The sequence below is a fragment of the Phocoena phocoena genome, chromosome 11 (genome assembly GCF_963924675.1).
Source record: "Phocoena phocoena chromosome 11, mPhoPho1.1, whole genome shotgun sequence".
Lineage (NCBI taxonomy): Eukaryota > Metazoa > Chordata > Mammalia > Artiodactyla > Phocoenidae > Phocoena > Phocoena phocoena.
This window is the reverse complement of record NC_089229.1, coordinates 85439897-85456653: the sequence shown is the minus strand read 5'-3', so window position 1 is coordinate 85456653 and position 16757 is coordinate 85439897. Positions and strand designations below refer to the sequence as shown.

The 16757-nt window shown below is 36.1% G+C and overlaps 1 protein-coding gene across 1 annotated transcript in view; it reads right to left on the bottom strand.

Moving 5' to 3' along the window:
• The window catches only part of GYS2 (glycogen synthase 2), a 59840-nt gene that overhangs the window by 19000 nt on the left and 24083 nt on the right, over nucleotides 1–16757 (bottom strand). Inside the window, exons 6-9 of the mRNA XM_065886535.1 lie at nucleotides 4876–4993; nucleotides 4568–4688; nucleotides 1650–1756; nucleotides 927–986 (exon numbers count right to left, since the gene is read on the bottom strand). Of these exons, the coding sequence (XP_065742607.1) occupies nucleotides 927–986; nucleotides 1650–1756; nucleotides 4568–4688; nucleotides 4876–4993 (406 nt within the window). The remainder of the gene's footprint in view (nucleotides 1–926; nucleotides 987–1649; nucleotides 1757–4567; nucleotides 4689–4875; nucleotides 4994–16757) is intronic.

The window sequence follows — 16757 nt, the reverse complement described above, 5'->3', positions numbered from 1 at the left end:
AACTTGTCCACCTATAAGTTGATATTTTTACCAGTAACAAGAAATGATGCACAACTGCCACCATGCATCAGGAGACAGCACAGCTTTCTCTTCGTATTGTAACAAAATCCATATATTTTGTACATATTATTATTTTATAATACATTTTAATTTGATTTTTTATTTAGATTTTATTTTACTTATACATTTTATATATTTTATTTATTATTTGTTTAAACACTATATATTACTTATTAAGTAAATGTGTTTGTTAACATTAATTAATATGTTAATTAATAAATATATGTTAATCTAATATATAAGTAAATATATATTTAATATACATGAAGTCAATATATATTTTGACTTAAAATCTCATGAAGGACTTCCCTGGTGGCTGTGTGTTTAAGAATCCGCCTGCAAATGCAGGGGACACGGGTTCGAGCCCTGGTCTGGGAAGATCCACATACCGTAGAGCAACTAAGCTCGTGTGCCGCAACTACTGAAGCCCACGCGCCTAGAGCCCGTGCTCCGCAACAAGAGAGGCCACCGCAATGAGAAGCCCGTGCACCACAAAGAAGAGTAGCCCCCGCTCGCCGCAACTAGAGAAAGCCCTGACTCAGCAACGAAGACCCAATGCAGCCAAACATAAATAAATAAATAATTTTTAAAAACCTCATGAAATCTCCCTCAGCTTCAGACTGACATATTAACCCTTAATCAGATTTCCATTGAACTAGAACCTATCTGTATATATAAATATGTTCTCATTTGTGCAAACTGTTTACAAATATTTGTCAGATGAAGGATGAAACAAAATCTGTAAAACATCTTCAAAGGCTATTAATTCCTTTATAGTTGGAACAAAATAAATACAATGTCTAAATGGTTAAGTCTGAATAGTGAAGCCCTAAACGTTTGAAGTGTTCAGCGTTCCAAGCACCTACCTTAATAATGCATCATACAGTTTCTTTCCAAACTTTTCCTTCACAGAATGTGCAGTGTCCCTGCATGAGCAGAAAGATTCACAACTTAAACAATGTCACCATTTTAAGTCTTTCTTTGCCATGACACGGCTGTTGTTCTGTCAGTGCAGATTTTGAAATTACAGGTCCCTTTTGTATCACCTCTTCTGTTCTTTTCCTATTGGCCAGTTTAGCCTGAGTTAAAACCTCCAGAGCTGAGGCAGCTGAACACCCTGACCAGTGCAGAGAATGTAACATTTTTTTGCTTGATGATAATCAGGAGAGGGTGGGGGGAAGGGAAGGGGAGTGGATGGAGGTATTGATGTAATATCGGGAATATGCTGATAATTGTTGAATCTGGGCTGTGGGCAGGTAGGGGAGCATTACACTAATCTCATTACTTTGGCATATGTTTTAACATTTCCATAATAAAATTTTGTTTTAAATTCAACCCATCTTTAAAATAGCTATAGAGGCCTTATCCTTCCATGGTAGCTCATTCCAATGTTTCTATATTAACACAGTTTTATAGGCATGACATAATCTGACATTTAGTAGCCCAAAGAGAAGAGAACCAAGTAGTATGTGTGCTATAATAATCTTAATGGAAAAAAAAACAGGTTAAGGAAATAGATCAGAAATCATGCACTTAAAAAAATCCCTTTAGGTCTATTGCTTGAGAACATGTACAAGATGTGAGGTTACCACAGCTGTTTTCGCACTGCCTGGCCTTTCAGGGTTTCCACGTTGAAATTATTTGTCTTGGCAGGCATAATGAAAAACACCACCACGGTGACGTCACTTTTATGCATCTAATGAAGGATTAGAAAACACAACAGATCAACTATCAAAGATAAAATAAACCATGTGACAGATGGACCTCAAACTATGAAAAAGAGTGCTTTGAATATCTTGAGATAAAAAGAATACTTATTTATGATTGACAAAAAAATTACACCCACTGTCTTGAGGCTTTTTCAGAAATTTTAATTTAAATATGGCATTCAATCAAGATTTGTCAATTAACAATTTAAAAATCCACACATAGAATATTTTCATGACATCAGTCATCTAAAATATAGAGCAATTGCTATTGATATCACTGTGCTTTTCTGTGGTTAAAAAAATAACATAAATGTGAGCTAATATCCTTTAAAATTTCAGGTTGGAAAGTTAATGAGGATTTCGTTTGGGTTTATTCTATTTCTTATAGCTAATTTACATGGATTTGCACAAATAGATTATTTACATTCTTCTGTTAAATGTCTTGATTCTCATGATGTTGCATTTTGGGTTTTTTAGCCCTAAAGTAAGGGAACGAGCATATGCCCAGAACTTCTGGTGTGGCAGGCACTGTGTTGGGTGCTTTAAATGCATAACTTAACCCAAGCCTGGTAATACCTGTACAACAGCTATCACTCTCCTCATTAATTTCAAAAGAGAGGCGCAAGAGTTTCAAAATTTTGTCTGAGCTCCTATCAGAGGTTATTGGCAAAACTGGGAGTCAACCGGTGTTTTTTTGACTCTACAATCTGCTTACTTTTCCTATTCCAATAAATACCATTGACCTGTAATTTCTCAGAAGGAAATGACATGCCAAACAGCTGTGGGAATGAAGGCATAAACTTAAAACTGTGAACAGATGAATGCTTTTGTATTCTGAAATGACTCACTCCTGAATGTGGGACACTTCACCATCTAATCTGTGGTCTCTGTCCTCTAGGACCTGATATCCTATTTGAACATTTACAGGAGCCATAGAATAGGAAACATCCCACAAGTAACCAATGTGCCATTAAAGAATAAATGTATTATATGGAAAGAGAATGCCTTCTTTTAATTTCTCCAAAGACTGTAATTGTCTTTGATGTCTAGAAAAAGAGAAACTGGCTTTTTCTTGACATCTAAGAATAAAGTGAATAATTAATAAAGGTATGGATAAATTGATTAATAATATCTCTAAGCACAATACATATTTGATATAGCTGTGAGTCCATCTGTAAAGCTTGTTGAATAGATACGTATCAGGAAATACTGTGAAATAAGATTATTGCAGTTTATTCTTGAATAATCTTTCTGACCTTCAATCCTATTTTACAGGCTTGGGTTTTTATTAATGTGGTTTTAGTAAATCTTTTAGCATACTTGGTACAATGTCTGCTCTAAGGCAAGGCTAAATCTATGTCCAAGAAACAAAAACTGAACTGGAGAGCAGTACGGAGCTCAGGAAAGTTTAGGTTGTCTCAGTATCTCAATAAGATTGGAATTCTACACTAGTCTCCCCTGTTTTCCTGTTACTTATTCTATATTTTTATGTGATGGGATTTGAATATACGCCAATAGCTTTCATCAGTAGCTATGACACGGTACTTCTATTTACACAGTTTTTATTGCTGGATTAGTTTGGAACCTATAAAGCCCCATCCTCCTGAGCAAAAAATGATTCCACCTTGTTGGGATGGGAATCTCCTTTCCCTCCTTCATGTTTCTTTGTGGTGGGACCTCTCCTAGTTTCACAGTTCAAGACTTTCAATCTCAAGGAAGAGGCAAGGCAAGTGAGTTGGGATAGGAATAGATTTTGTAAGTGTCTTCCCCGTTCTACAGAGGAAAACTGCTTGGCTGTCAGCCGTGTTGCACATGTTCTTCTGAAGACATGCTCTGGTTGGGGAGGATGGCAATGGCCAGAGCTGCCTGTGATTGGATGTCTAACACCAAGAAGTTGAATACCAAGGTCCAATATTAGGAAGCCTATGGATGCCATACACCCAAGCCATATCTTCCATTATAGTTTTTATTGGTTCTAAAAAAGGTGAGGTTTTGTTCTCTGTTTACTTGATTTCTCTATATTTATCTTTCAATTGTTTACAAATTCTTTGGGGACAGGTGGCAAAAGGGATGCTATATGGTCGTCTTAAAAATAGCACATATAGGGGCTTCCCTGGTGGCGCAGTGGTTGAGAGTCCGCCTGCCGATGCAGGGGACACGGGTTTGTGCCCCAGTCCGGGAAGATCCCACACGCTGCGGAGCGGCTGGGCTCGTGAGCCATGGCCGCTGAGCCTGCGCGTCCAGAGCATGTGCTCCGCGACGGGAGAGGCCACAACAGTGTGAGGCCGGCGTACCGCAAAAAAAAAAAAAAAAAAAAAAAAAAAAAAAAAATAGCACATATATAATCTATAATGGAAGAGAATGTAAAAAAAAGAATATATATATTTATATATGTGTATAACTGAATCACTTTGCTGTATAACTGAAACATGGTAATCAACTATATTTCAATAAAAATGGAAAAAGTTAAAATTAATATAAAAATATTCTTTTAGAAGCATTTCCAATAAGATTTTGCTCCTATGATTCTTGAAAACAAAATAGCACATATGTGATAAGCTTGTGGGTCTCTTTAAAATATACCTGATATCATAGACAAATACACAAGCGAACAGTGTGGCAATCCTAATATGTCAATTGAAAGACCAAAGTCACTTTTAGAGTAAGGCTGTCATTTTAAGTTTTCAAAATCATATATTCTTTTGAAATCTGTTTAAGAAGCCAGAAAGTTCTTTACTTCCCACAGAATAAAGTCCTCCTATAAAAATATACTGTATGGCGTTCTAGATCATTCTTACCCTCAGCAGGAAATTTAGCCTGGATAAGGATTCTAGGAAGATGTCAGCTCCTTTGTTTGAAAACTCATACCTCCCAGCAATGAAGAGGAACAACGTTTTTTCGAGATCAAAGTCCAGATGACTAAAACAAAACAAAACAGGTTCCAATGAAATAAAGCAACAGCAACAAAATGTACACATGAGTTCTGTTAAAGTACAAAGGGGACTAGGAAAGATAAACATTTACTTTAGTAACCCTGTTTTCTCTATACCCCAGATCCCTAACATCACACGCTAATTTTATTTCAGTGAAGAAAAAAAAAGCCTACCCATAGAAATGACCTCGAACAAAATCTTGGATCCTGGCCTTGTACATGGCATGGAGATTTTGAAACTCATGTACTGCTGAAAATTTCTTAACATTCAAGCCATTTGGAGTAATTACATCTGGAAAAGCAAAGTAAAATCATCATGAAGAAGCTCTTTTGAGAGAGGGTAGCATTGTAAAAAAAAAACAAAAAAACAGTAGTTTTAAATCTATCAAGTTAGGTGTCTATTAACATTTCTAGTCTCTATCAAAGAATTGAAAATTCATAAAAGTTTATAATAAATTGCTGACATAGAAAATCAGGACTATCTGACTGAAATAACATTGAGTGATGGGTATTATGAAATACACGAATAGCAAAAATAGTCATTGTTAGAGTTTTCATTTATTGATCGCTTGCTGTGTACCAGGCACTGCTCTAAACACCTTGCAAGTAACTCATCTAATCCCTGCAACAACCAATAAAGCCAAGGTGCCTATCTGCATTTTCAGAGGCAGAAACTGAGGCACAGAGCTGTCAACAGAATCTGTTCCAGAGCACATGTGTCAGGAGGACCAGTAGCGTCCGTGTGGTCTGCTTCCACCTGTTGTAGCTTTAACTGTGCTGTGCACTAAACTACCTCTTGTCATTTTATTTTGGTCAAATGTGTGGAAGTGTTCTGTCCATATGGAACATTGGAAAAGTAGCCCTTTAGATCTAATACATAACTGAGTCTTTCTACCTAGAAGATTTTGTTGCTTGGGCAGGGAGACATTTTTGGTTTTCCAGAATATTGGTCTGTGATAAGAAAGAGAGACACTGCTCAGAGTATATGGTGGAAATCACCTACTGAGTTGAATTCATGGGTTATTGTATTTAGTAGCAGTAAAAACAAAAGGAATAAAAAAATCAGCACGTGGCAATGAAGATTTTGGCAGTGGAGATTTGAGCTAGAAGTATAAGTATGCTATCATTTTGAAGGATATTTTACAGTTAACAGGCTATTCCCTTGAAATGCTTCCACAAAATCAACCCAGGCTTCTTGGTCATTTGTTGTGAAAAAAAAATTTAAAAAGAACTGCTGTTCTTATGATTGTTTACTAAGTAATTGGACATTTGCTACTGATCAGGATAGCGGACAAACCCCTCTTACAATGTATCTCTTTCTATAACATTTATCTCAGGCTTACTTTGAGCCAGACTTTTTTGTAGACCCTATTAATTTAATTTTCATTAAACCATATGAAGTAAGTTCTTTTCACTGTCCCCATTTTGCAGATGAAGAAACTGTGGAGAGGTTATCTGCTAAGGTCAAGTAAGTACAGAGTAACAGAAGTAGGATATAAAGCCAAGGCAGCCTAGCTCCGGTGTCTACATCCTTATTCTCTATGTCAGGCAGCTGTACTGTCCACAAAGATGGAGAAGGCAAGACTCTATATGAATACCACATTATTATGACTTTAATTCCTCTGGAATTTTCTCACTGCTTCACAAACAATTAAAAATAAAAGATGTGTCTTGACAAATATTGTGTGATATCACTTATATGTGGAATGTAAAATATAAATGAACTCATCCATGAAACAGAAACAGACTCACAGACATAGAGAACAGAATTGTGGTTGCCGAGGGAGTGGAGCGTGGGGGAAGGATTGATTGGGAGTTTGGGATTAGCAGACGCAAACTATTATATATAGAATGGATAAACAAGGTCCTACTGTACAGCACAGGAACTATATTCAATGTCCTATAATACACCACAATGGAAAAGGCTGTGAAAAAGAAGATATATATATATATATATATATATATATATATATATATATATATACACACACATATATAATATATATATATGAATAACTTTGCCATACAGCAGAAACTAACAACAATACTTCAAGAAAATAAGTTAGAAAAAAAAGATGTGTCTTGAAATTAATTGTCTCAGTTTATTAGCCTAAAGAATTAGGTCAATGAGGTCTTTTAACATCTGTATTTCTAGTGAAGAATAACCTCCCACATAGAGGCCTACATGCAGTGGTATCCAGCACTCCAGGAAAAAGAGAGAGAGAGAAAGATGTTTTATCAGTAGTATTTGCCCATCTCCATGGTGTAAATACTCCCACCATGACTGATTTCAAGCTACTAATGTGAATACAGAATCAGAAAGAGATACAAAGTAACACCGTTACATACTATTTCCACCGTACTAATGCAATAGACATAAATGAGAGTATTGATCACGGTAAAATGTAGTAAAATAACTAGGAATTGATGTCTTTTGAGTACTAATTTTGCTTTTAGTATAATATTTAATTGTAAGTTTACATAATTTAACTTTTTTCTTTTATTTATTTTTTTATACATCAGGTTCTTGCTAGTCATCCATTTTATCTACATCAGTGGATACATGTCAATCCCAATCTCCCAATTCATCCCACCACCACCACCAGCCCACCCGCCACTTTCCCCCCTTGGTGTCCATACATTTGTTCTCTACATCTGTGCCTCTATTTCTGCCCTGCAAACCGGTTCATCTGTACCGTTTTTCTAGGTTCCACATATATGCGTTAATATACGATATTTGTTTTTCTCTTTCTCACTTACTTCACTCTGCATGACACTCTTTGGATCCATCCACGTATCTACAAATTACCTAATTTCGTTCCTTTATATGGCTGAGTAATATTCCATTATATATATATACCACATCTCCTTTATCCATTCGTCAGTCAATGGGCATTTAGGGTGCTTCCATGACCTGGCTATTGTAAATAGTGCTGCAATGAACATTGGGGTGCATGTGTCTTTTTGAATTATGATTTTCTCTGGGTATATGCCCAGTAGTGGGATTGCTGGGTCATATGGTAATTCTATTTTTCGTTTTCTTAAGGAGCCTCCATACTGTTCTCCATAGTGGCTGTATCAATCTACATTCCTACCAACAGTGCAAGAGGGTTCCCTTTTCTCCACACCCTCTCCAGCATTTGTTGTTTGTAGATTTTCTGATGATACCCATTTGGACTGGTGTGAGGTGATACCTCATTGTAGTTTTGATTTGCATTTCTCTAATGATTAGTGACGCTGAGCAGCTTTTCATGTGCTTCTTGGCCATCTGTATGTCTTCTTTGGAGAAAAGTCTATTTACATCTTCTGCCCATTTTTGGATTAGGTTGTTTGTTTTTTTAATATTGAGCTGCATGAGCTGTTTATATATTTTGGAGATTAAACTTTTGTCCGTTGATTTGTTTGCAAATATTTTCTCCCATTCTGAAGATTGTCTTTTCATCTTGTTTGTAGTTTCCTTTGCTTTGCAAAAGCTTTTGAGTTTCATTAGGTCCCATTTGTTTATTTTTGTTTTTATTTCCATTACTCTAGGAGGTGGAACAAAAAAGATCTTGCTGTGATTTATGTCAAAGAATGTTCTACCTATGTTTTCCTCTAAGAGTTTTATAGTGTCCAGTCTTACATTTAGGTCTCTAATCCATTTTGAGTTTATTTTTGTATTTGGTGTTAAGGAGTGTTCCAATTTCATTCTTTTACATGTAGCTGTCCAGTTTTCCCAGCACCACTTATTGAAGAGACTGTCTTTTCTCCATTGTATATCCTTGCATCCTTTGTCATAGATTAGTTGACCATAGGTGCATGGGTTATCTCTGGGCTTTCTATCTTGTTCCATTGATCTATATTTCTGTTTTTGTGCCAGTACTATATTGTCTTGATTACTGTAGCTTTGTAATATAGTCTTAAGTCAGGGAGTCTGATTCCTCCAGCTCCGTTTTTTTCCTTCAAGACTGCTTTGGCTATTCGGGGTCTTTTTTGTCTCCATACAAATTTTAACATTTTTTGTTCTACTTCTGTAAAAAATGCCTTTGGTAATTTGATAGGATTGCATTGAATCTGTAGATTGCTTTGAGTAGTATAGTCATTTTCACAATACTGATTATTCCAATCCAAGATCATAGTATATCTCTCCATCTGTTGGTATCATCTTTAATTTCTTTCATCAGTGTCTTATAGTTTTCTGCATAAAGGTCTTTTGTCTCCCTAGGTAGGTTTATTCCTAGGTATTTTATTCTTTTTGTTGCAATGGTAAATGGAAGTGTTTCCTTAATTTCTCTTTCAAATTTTTCATCATTAGTGTATAGGAATGCAAGAGATTTCTGTGCATTAATTTTGTATCCTGCATCTTTACCAAATTCATTGATTAGCTCTAGTAGTTTTCTGGTGGCATCTTTAGGATTCTCTATGTATAGTATTATGACATCTGCAAAGAGCAACAGTTTTACTTCTTCTTTTCCAATTTGTATTCCTTTTATTTCTTTTTCTTCTCTGATTGCTGTGGCTAGGACTTTCAAAACTAGGTTGAATAATAATAGTGAGAATGGACATCTTTGTCTTGTTCCTGATCTTAGAGGAAATGCTTTCAGTTTTTCACCACTGAGAATGATGTTTGCTGTGGGTTTGTCATATATGGCCTTTATTATGTTGAGGTAGGTTCCCTCTATGCCCACTTTCTGGAGAGTTTTTGTCATAAATGGGTGTTGAATTTTGTCAAAAGCTTTTCCTGCATCTATTGAGATGATCATATGGTTTTTATTCTTCAATTTGTTAATATGGTTTATCACATTGATTGATTAGTGTATATTGAAGAATCCTTGCATCCCTGGGATAGATCCCACTTGATCATGGTGTGTGAATCTTTTAATGTTTTGTTGGATTCTGTTTGGTAGTATTTTGTTGAGGATGTTTGCATCTATATTCATGAGTGATGTTGGTCTGTAATTTTCTTTTTTTGTAGTATCTTTGTCTGGTTTTGATATCAGGGTGATGGTGACCTCACAGAATGGGTTTGGGAGTGGTCCTTCCTCTGCAATTTTTTGCAGGAGTTTGAGAAGGGTGGGTGTTAGCTCTTCTCTAAATGTTTGATAGAATCCACCTGTGAAGCCATCTGGTCTTGGGCTTTTGTTTGTTGGAAGATTTTTAATCACAGTTCCAATTTCATTACTTGTGATTGGTCTGTTCATATTTTCTATTTCTTCCTGGTTCAGTCTTGGAAGGTTATACCTTTCTAAGAATTTGTCCATTTCTTCCAGGTTGTCCAATTTATTGGCATAGAGTTCCTTGTAGTAGTCTCTTAGGATGCTGTGTATTTCTGAGGTGTCTGTTGTAACTTCTCCTTTTTCATTTCTAATCTTATTGATTTGAGTCCTCTCCCTCTTTTTCTTGATGAATCTGGCTAATGATTTATCAATTTTGTTTATCTTCTCAAAGAACCAGCTTTTTGTTTTATTGATCTTTGCTCTTGTTTTTTTGTTTCTATTTCATTTATTCTGCTCTGATCTTTATGATTTCTTTCCTTCTGATAACTTTGGGTGTTGTTTTTTCTTCTTTCTCTAGTTCCTTTAGGTGTAAGGTTAGATTGTTTATTTGACATTTTACTTGTTTCTTGAGGTAGGCTTGTATACTTATAAACTTCCCTCTTAGAACTGCTTTTGCTACATCCTGTAGCTTTTGGATGATTGTGTTTTCATTGTCATTTGTCTGTAGGTATATTTTGTTTTCCTCTTTGATTTCTTCAGTGATTTCTTGGTTATTTAGTAAGGTACTGTTTAGCCTCCGTGTGTTTCTGTTTTTTTCCCTGTAATTGACTTCTAATCTCATAGCATTGTGGTCAGAAAAGATGCTTGATATGATTTCAGTTTTTCTTAAATTTACTGAGGCTTGATTTGTGGCCCAAGATGTGATCTATCCTGGAGAATGTTCTGTGCACACTTGAAAAGAAAGTGTAATCTGCTGTTTTTGGATGGAATGTCCTATAAATATCAATTAAATCGATCTGGTCTATTGTTTCATTTAAAGCTTGTGTTTCCTTATTAATTTTCTGTTTGGATGATTTGTCCATTGGTGAAAGTGAGGTGTTAAAGCCCCCCACTATTACTGTGTTACTGTCGATTTCTTCTTTTATAGCTGTTAGCAGCTGCCTTATGTATTGAGGTGCTCCTATGTTGGGTGCATATATATTTATAATTGTTATATCTTCTTCTTGGATTGATCCCTTGATCATTATGTAGTGTCCTTCCTTGTCTCTTGTAACATTCTTTATTTTAAAGTCTACTTTATCTGATATGAGAATTGCTACTCCAGCTTTCTTTTGATTTCCATTTGCATGGAATATCTTTTTCCATCCCCTCACTTTCAGTCTATATGTGTCCCTAGGTCTGAACTGGTCTCTTGTAGACAGCATCTATATGGGTCTTGTTTTTGTATCCATTCAGCCAGGCTACGTCTTTTGGTTGGAGCATTTAATCCATTCATGATTAAGGTAATTATCGATATGTATGTTCCTATTCCCATTTTCTTAATTGTTTTTTGCTTGTTTTTGTAGGTCCTTTTCTTCTCTTGTGTTTCCCACTTAGAGAAGTTCCTTTAGCATTTGTTGTAGAGCTGGTTTGGTGGTGCTGAATTCTCTTAGCTTTTGCTTGTCTGTAAAGCTTTTGATTTCTCCATCGAATCTGAATGAAATCCTTGCTGGGTAGAGTAATCTTGGTTGTAAGTTCTTCCCCTTCATCACTTTAAGTATATCTTCTCACCCAAATTCTGAATTTATTTTTTTTTTTTAAAAATACAAAACAAAACAGAATAAATTCGGAATTTGGGTGGACAAGAAGTCTCTTACCACATGGATGCCTTTGAAATAAGGAAAATGAAAAGAAATTTGATATTCTTAATTACATATAGCTAATCCAGCTCCCTGGATCCTCTCTTTTTTCTCTAGGTAGTAAAGCAACTGAGCAAAAATAGGATTTTGTAAATGAAAAACATTGTAGAAACTGAAGAATAACTGTATTGTGGAAACCAGAACTACTATAGTCTAAAATCTCTTGCTTGGACTCACAGATGTAGAGAACAAATTAGTGTTTACCAGTGGGGAGGTGAGAGGGCAATATAGGGGTGGATGATTGGGAGGTACAAACTCTTGAGTGTAAGAGAGGCTCAAGGATGTGTTATACAATATGAGGAATATAGCTAATATTTTGTAATAACTGTAAGTGGAAAGTAACCTTTAAAAATTGTATACATTTTTAAAAAATATTAAAAGAATAAAAATAAATAAAATATCTTGCTTGGTTTTTGGAGCAGGCAAAATATTAGATTTCAAGCAACTTATCTTGGCTATGCACAGAGCTCACAGAATTGTTGTAACAATCCAAGAAAGTAACTTCTTATTTCATTCCTTTTTTGCCCTCTTGGGTATATAGGCATCTCCTGTATAGATGAAGCCTTGAGTCTTATCTGTTGTTCCCTTAAATTTTACCTAATCAAAGAGGACTTCTCTGAAACGCTACATAAAGAAAAAATCAAAAAATAACATGCCCACCACCTCCACCTCCACTCCCTATTCCCTTACCTGATTTACTTTTCTCCACAGCATTTATTAACCCAAACATATCGTGCATTTATTTGATAATCTGGTCTATTGCCTGTCTCCTCTCTTCAGAATGTAAGCTCTATGAAGGTAGATATGTGCATTTATCCATTTACCCTTTCCTACTGCTTGAAGCAGTGTTTAATAATTAATTGTTGGATGAATGAATAGTTTCTATATTACTTTATTGAAATGTTGCTCCATACTTAGAATTTTGGGACATAGAATCTCCATCAGTTTGAAAGTCTAATTGCTCAGGAATTCTGAACCAAGGGTGAGTTATGATTCCTTGGGCATCTAAAATAGTACTATTGAAACAACAAGGTCCTATTGCACGGCACAGGGAACTATATTCAATATTCTATGATAAAACATAATGGAAAAGAATATGAAAAAGAAAGTATATATATATATATATATATATAAAACTGAATCACTTGGATATACAGCAGAAATTAGCACAACATTGTAAATCAACTATACTTCAATAAACTAAACTTAAAAAAATAGCAGGTCTGGCTGGGTAGCATCCAGATGGTAGCACTTACAAGCTGTTTGGTTTTGGAATAGTCACTTGACCTCTCTGTGCCTTGGGTTCCTCATCCATAGCAAGGAGGGATAATAATAGTTCTTATCTCATTAAGCTAATGTGATGATGAAATGAGATTATTCATGTGAACAAAATACTAGAATGGGGCCTGACACATAACAAGCATTCAATAAATAATATTGATCATGGAAAAATAAAAATAAAATAGTATTATTGGCTACCAGTTGTTGACAGCACAAAAACAAAACAAAACAAGCAAAAACAACAACAAAAAAACCCCTAAGAGCTTGCCACCAAAAAGGAATTGAATGCTGCCTCAGTGTCTTATTTAGAGTGCATATGTTGTCATCACAGTACCGTATCCTGTTTTATCATCAGGTTTTAGTACTGGCACAGCATGTACACCTCACTACAGATGTGTAACTAGTTTAAGGAGTATTTGCTCATACTTTTATTCCAATTTTTTTCCTTAGGAAGGGCTCAGGTCTTAGTTCTAAGCTGGAAGTATATTGCAGCAATGATTAAATCCAAAAGAGCTGACACTGATGCTTCTTTGTACTTTTTTAATTTCTGAGAGATCACCATGGGAAGTCTGTTTCTTGTTGCAAGTTTATTCTACTGGTTTGAGGGCTACTGGGACTCCTTACCAAGGGGATTTTGGATCATTCTTTGCTTTGATAAGTGGAAGTGACTTTGAGAGAAGCAATTCAGAATATAGCTTTCAGTGATATCACGTATGCGGTGACTCACTATAATCATGAAGAAGGAATAGGATTATAACAACCTTGGCCAAGGGCCACCTGAAAAAGTGCTTATTATATCATAACTGAACACTCCATACCCGCCTTGTCCATATGGTATTATACAGACGCACTGTCAAAATATTCTACAGGATTTTGAGCCATTTTACTGAATGTTCTGAATGCAGTAGACACTCCTGGGATTCATTGTCTTGTGAATAATTCACATCATCGCACATCACATAAGGGGACTGCTAGAAATTCCCTAAACTCCATATAATAGATTTTGAGAGTCATACCAGTTCAAGATGAATATTCTTGCAAAACACCCTCTCTGCAGCCTGGGTTGGGGTTTAAAGCTGTGCTTAGTGTGTTTGAAAAAAGTCTACAGGAGCTTTGGACCCCAATGACCTTTCTGGCAAAATGGCATGAAATCACTCACTGGCTAGAGTATTTTGTTTGGTTGACATTACAATGTCAAATTTAGTTCATTTATATGACACCTCTTTAAGATGACATCACAAACCCTACATTTTCTAAGAAATATCCAAATTGTGAAGTTCGGGCAGATGGTAGAGTTCTACAACAAAATCAAAAAATTCTTACAGGGACGTTGATTCTCTTTGTAAAATTTACATCTCTGAACAAAATCAGATGGTTTTGAATAGAACTGTGCCTTCAAGTTTTTCACAAACCCAAACCACCAAACGTTAGGTGAAAGGAGGACAGTGAGTGATTTTACAGTAAATGTGGGAATGCATGAGCTGCCGGATGTATTGGCGTTCTTCAACTGGAGATAATTCGTTTGGGAGTTTTTTGCTTCAACACAGAATAAAAACTTTTCAATATATAATCCATGAGGGCAATCTTTTTTTTTTTTTTTTTTTTTGGTACGCGGGCCTTTCACTGTTGTGGCCTCTCCCACTGCGGAGCACAGGCTCCGGACGCGCAGGCTCAGCGGCCATGGCTCACGGGCCCAGCTGCTCCGCGGCCCATGGGATCTTCCCGGACCGGGGCACCAACCCGTGTCCCCTGCATCGGCAGGCGGACTCTCAACCACTGAGCCACCAGGGAAGCCCGAGGGCAATCATTTTGATGTACATTATTTTCAAGTTTCAAAGCAGATGTATTCAATTGCATATTGGTAATTAGTAAATTTATAATGTTGCCCTCTCTCCAATATTTTTAAAAAATCATCTTTTCAACATCAGATGTTATTTTGAGTGGAATTTATGGTCAAAGTATAATAATACAGTAATAAATAAGGCTTTGCCAATTAGCATATGATAATATTATTAAAAATATCTTGCCCTACATAACCTTTTGATCCAGCCAACATTTCCCTCTTGCTCTGGAGCTACGCCCACACCCTTTAGCTGTGGTTATACTTTTAACTGGGGAAGACTTCAAGGAAAACGAAAAACTACTAAGTCATGATGTGCTTTATGATGCTTTTTCTCAGAATGCTCTTGGGAAAAATTTTGTGCTTAATAATCCATTAAAAGTCTGTGGACCTTCTTGAACCACAAAGCGTCAGGGATCTCACAATTTCTATCAGAGCCACCACGTGATTCTTTTACTAGTCAGAAATGGAGTAGCTTATGGGGTTTATAGTTCTACTAGAACCTCCACGTGAAGTTAGCAGAAACAGAGATGAGAGCTTGGGAAAAGTCTGATCCATACAAAATAATAATCGTTGTCATTTTCTGAACCTTTACAATGAACCAGGCACTGATCTGCGTTCTTCCCGTGTAGTAACTTATTTAATCACTGCAACAATTCTAGATAAGAGATAGTATTATCATCTCCATTATGCAATTAGGGCAAAGAGAGCTTAAGCAACTTTCACAGTGTCACACAGCTAGTGACATATATTCAACACAAAGTCATTTTTGATACTGAACTCAGGCAGTTTGGCAACAAGTCCACAGTTTTCACCCCTATCCTACAGCAATCTCCTTAAGAAAACAAGAAGTTAAGAAAATAGTATATAGAGAAAGCAGGATCCAGAATCTGATCACGGAGAATGTCTGCTTTTAAAAGATGGAAGATAGAAGACAAACTATGAGAGACACTAGAAAAGAATCATATTTGAGAAAACTTAGAATATGTGATGTCATGAAAAGTAAGGGATGATAGAGGTATCTGCCACCTTTAACTTCTAAAGAATGTCAAGGAACATAAAGAAAATTACAGAATTCTGAACTTGGTGACTTTGAAAAAGCAATTTTAGACCAAGTGTTGGAGGTTGGAAATTAGAGTTGAAGGGGCCGTGAGTAAGTGGAAGAACTATGGATTATTTTTCTAAAATATTTAACAAAAGGAGGGAGGATGGGATTGTATAGACATCTGACAGAGTAGTGGCTTCAAGAGAAATTTTTATTTTAGAATAGGAAAAAATAAAGCATTTTCATAAGCACAGAAAAGGATACTGAAGATAGGGGAAAAAAGGAATCCAAGAAACAAGTGAGCATATTGATGTAGCAAACTCCTGTAAGAGACATGAGAGTGAGAACCCAAGTGAATCCAAGAGAAGCCTGGGAAAGAAAAAAGAATAGCATAGGATCTTGAGGCTGTCACTACTCAAATTACTTGGATTCTTCTTTTTTAATTATCTAGAACTTTGAAATGCTTTCTCTGATATTCAACTGGTATCTGAAAGAAAGACAACTAGAGACAAGACCACAGCAATCAAGCAAGGAGGATGTACTAATTAGGACTGTTTGGTTGCAAGTGACAGAAGCCTATTAACACTAAGTATAATAAGGAGGGATTTATTAATAAGATGCTGGAGTTTCTCATAGCAAAGACTTAGCTGGGCCTCAGGAATTAGTTTAAACCATGGTCTAAATCACTGTGGAAAGTACAGAGTTCTCTCTCTCTCAAACTGTTTCTGCTTCTTATTGTACTTCACTGTAGTTTAACTTTCTTTGCATCTCATGCAACATAATGGGAAAATGGGCACTGCTAACAGCTTCCAAGGTGACATTTCTGTTATACAAGAGTGCATTCAAACAGACTCATCTGTTTAGACTCCTTATGAGAGCATTCTGATTGGTCCAGCTTATGTCAGATGTCTACCTCTGGACCAATCAGCTGTGGTCAGGTGACAGTGTCATGTTTTAGGAACATGCCTCTTGGCATTGCAACCTCTGGATGGGTCTGGGGATAGTTCCCAGAAAAA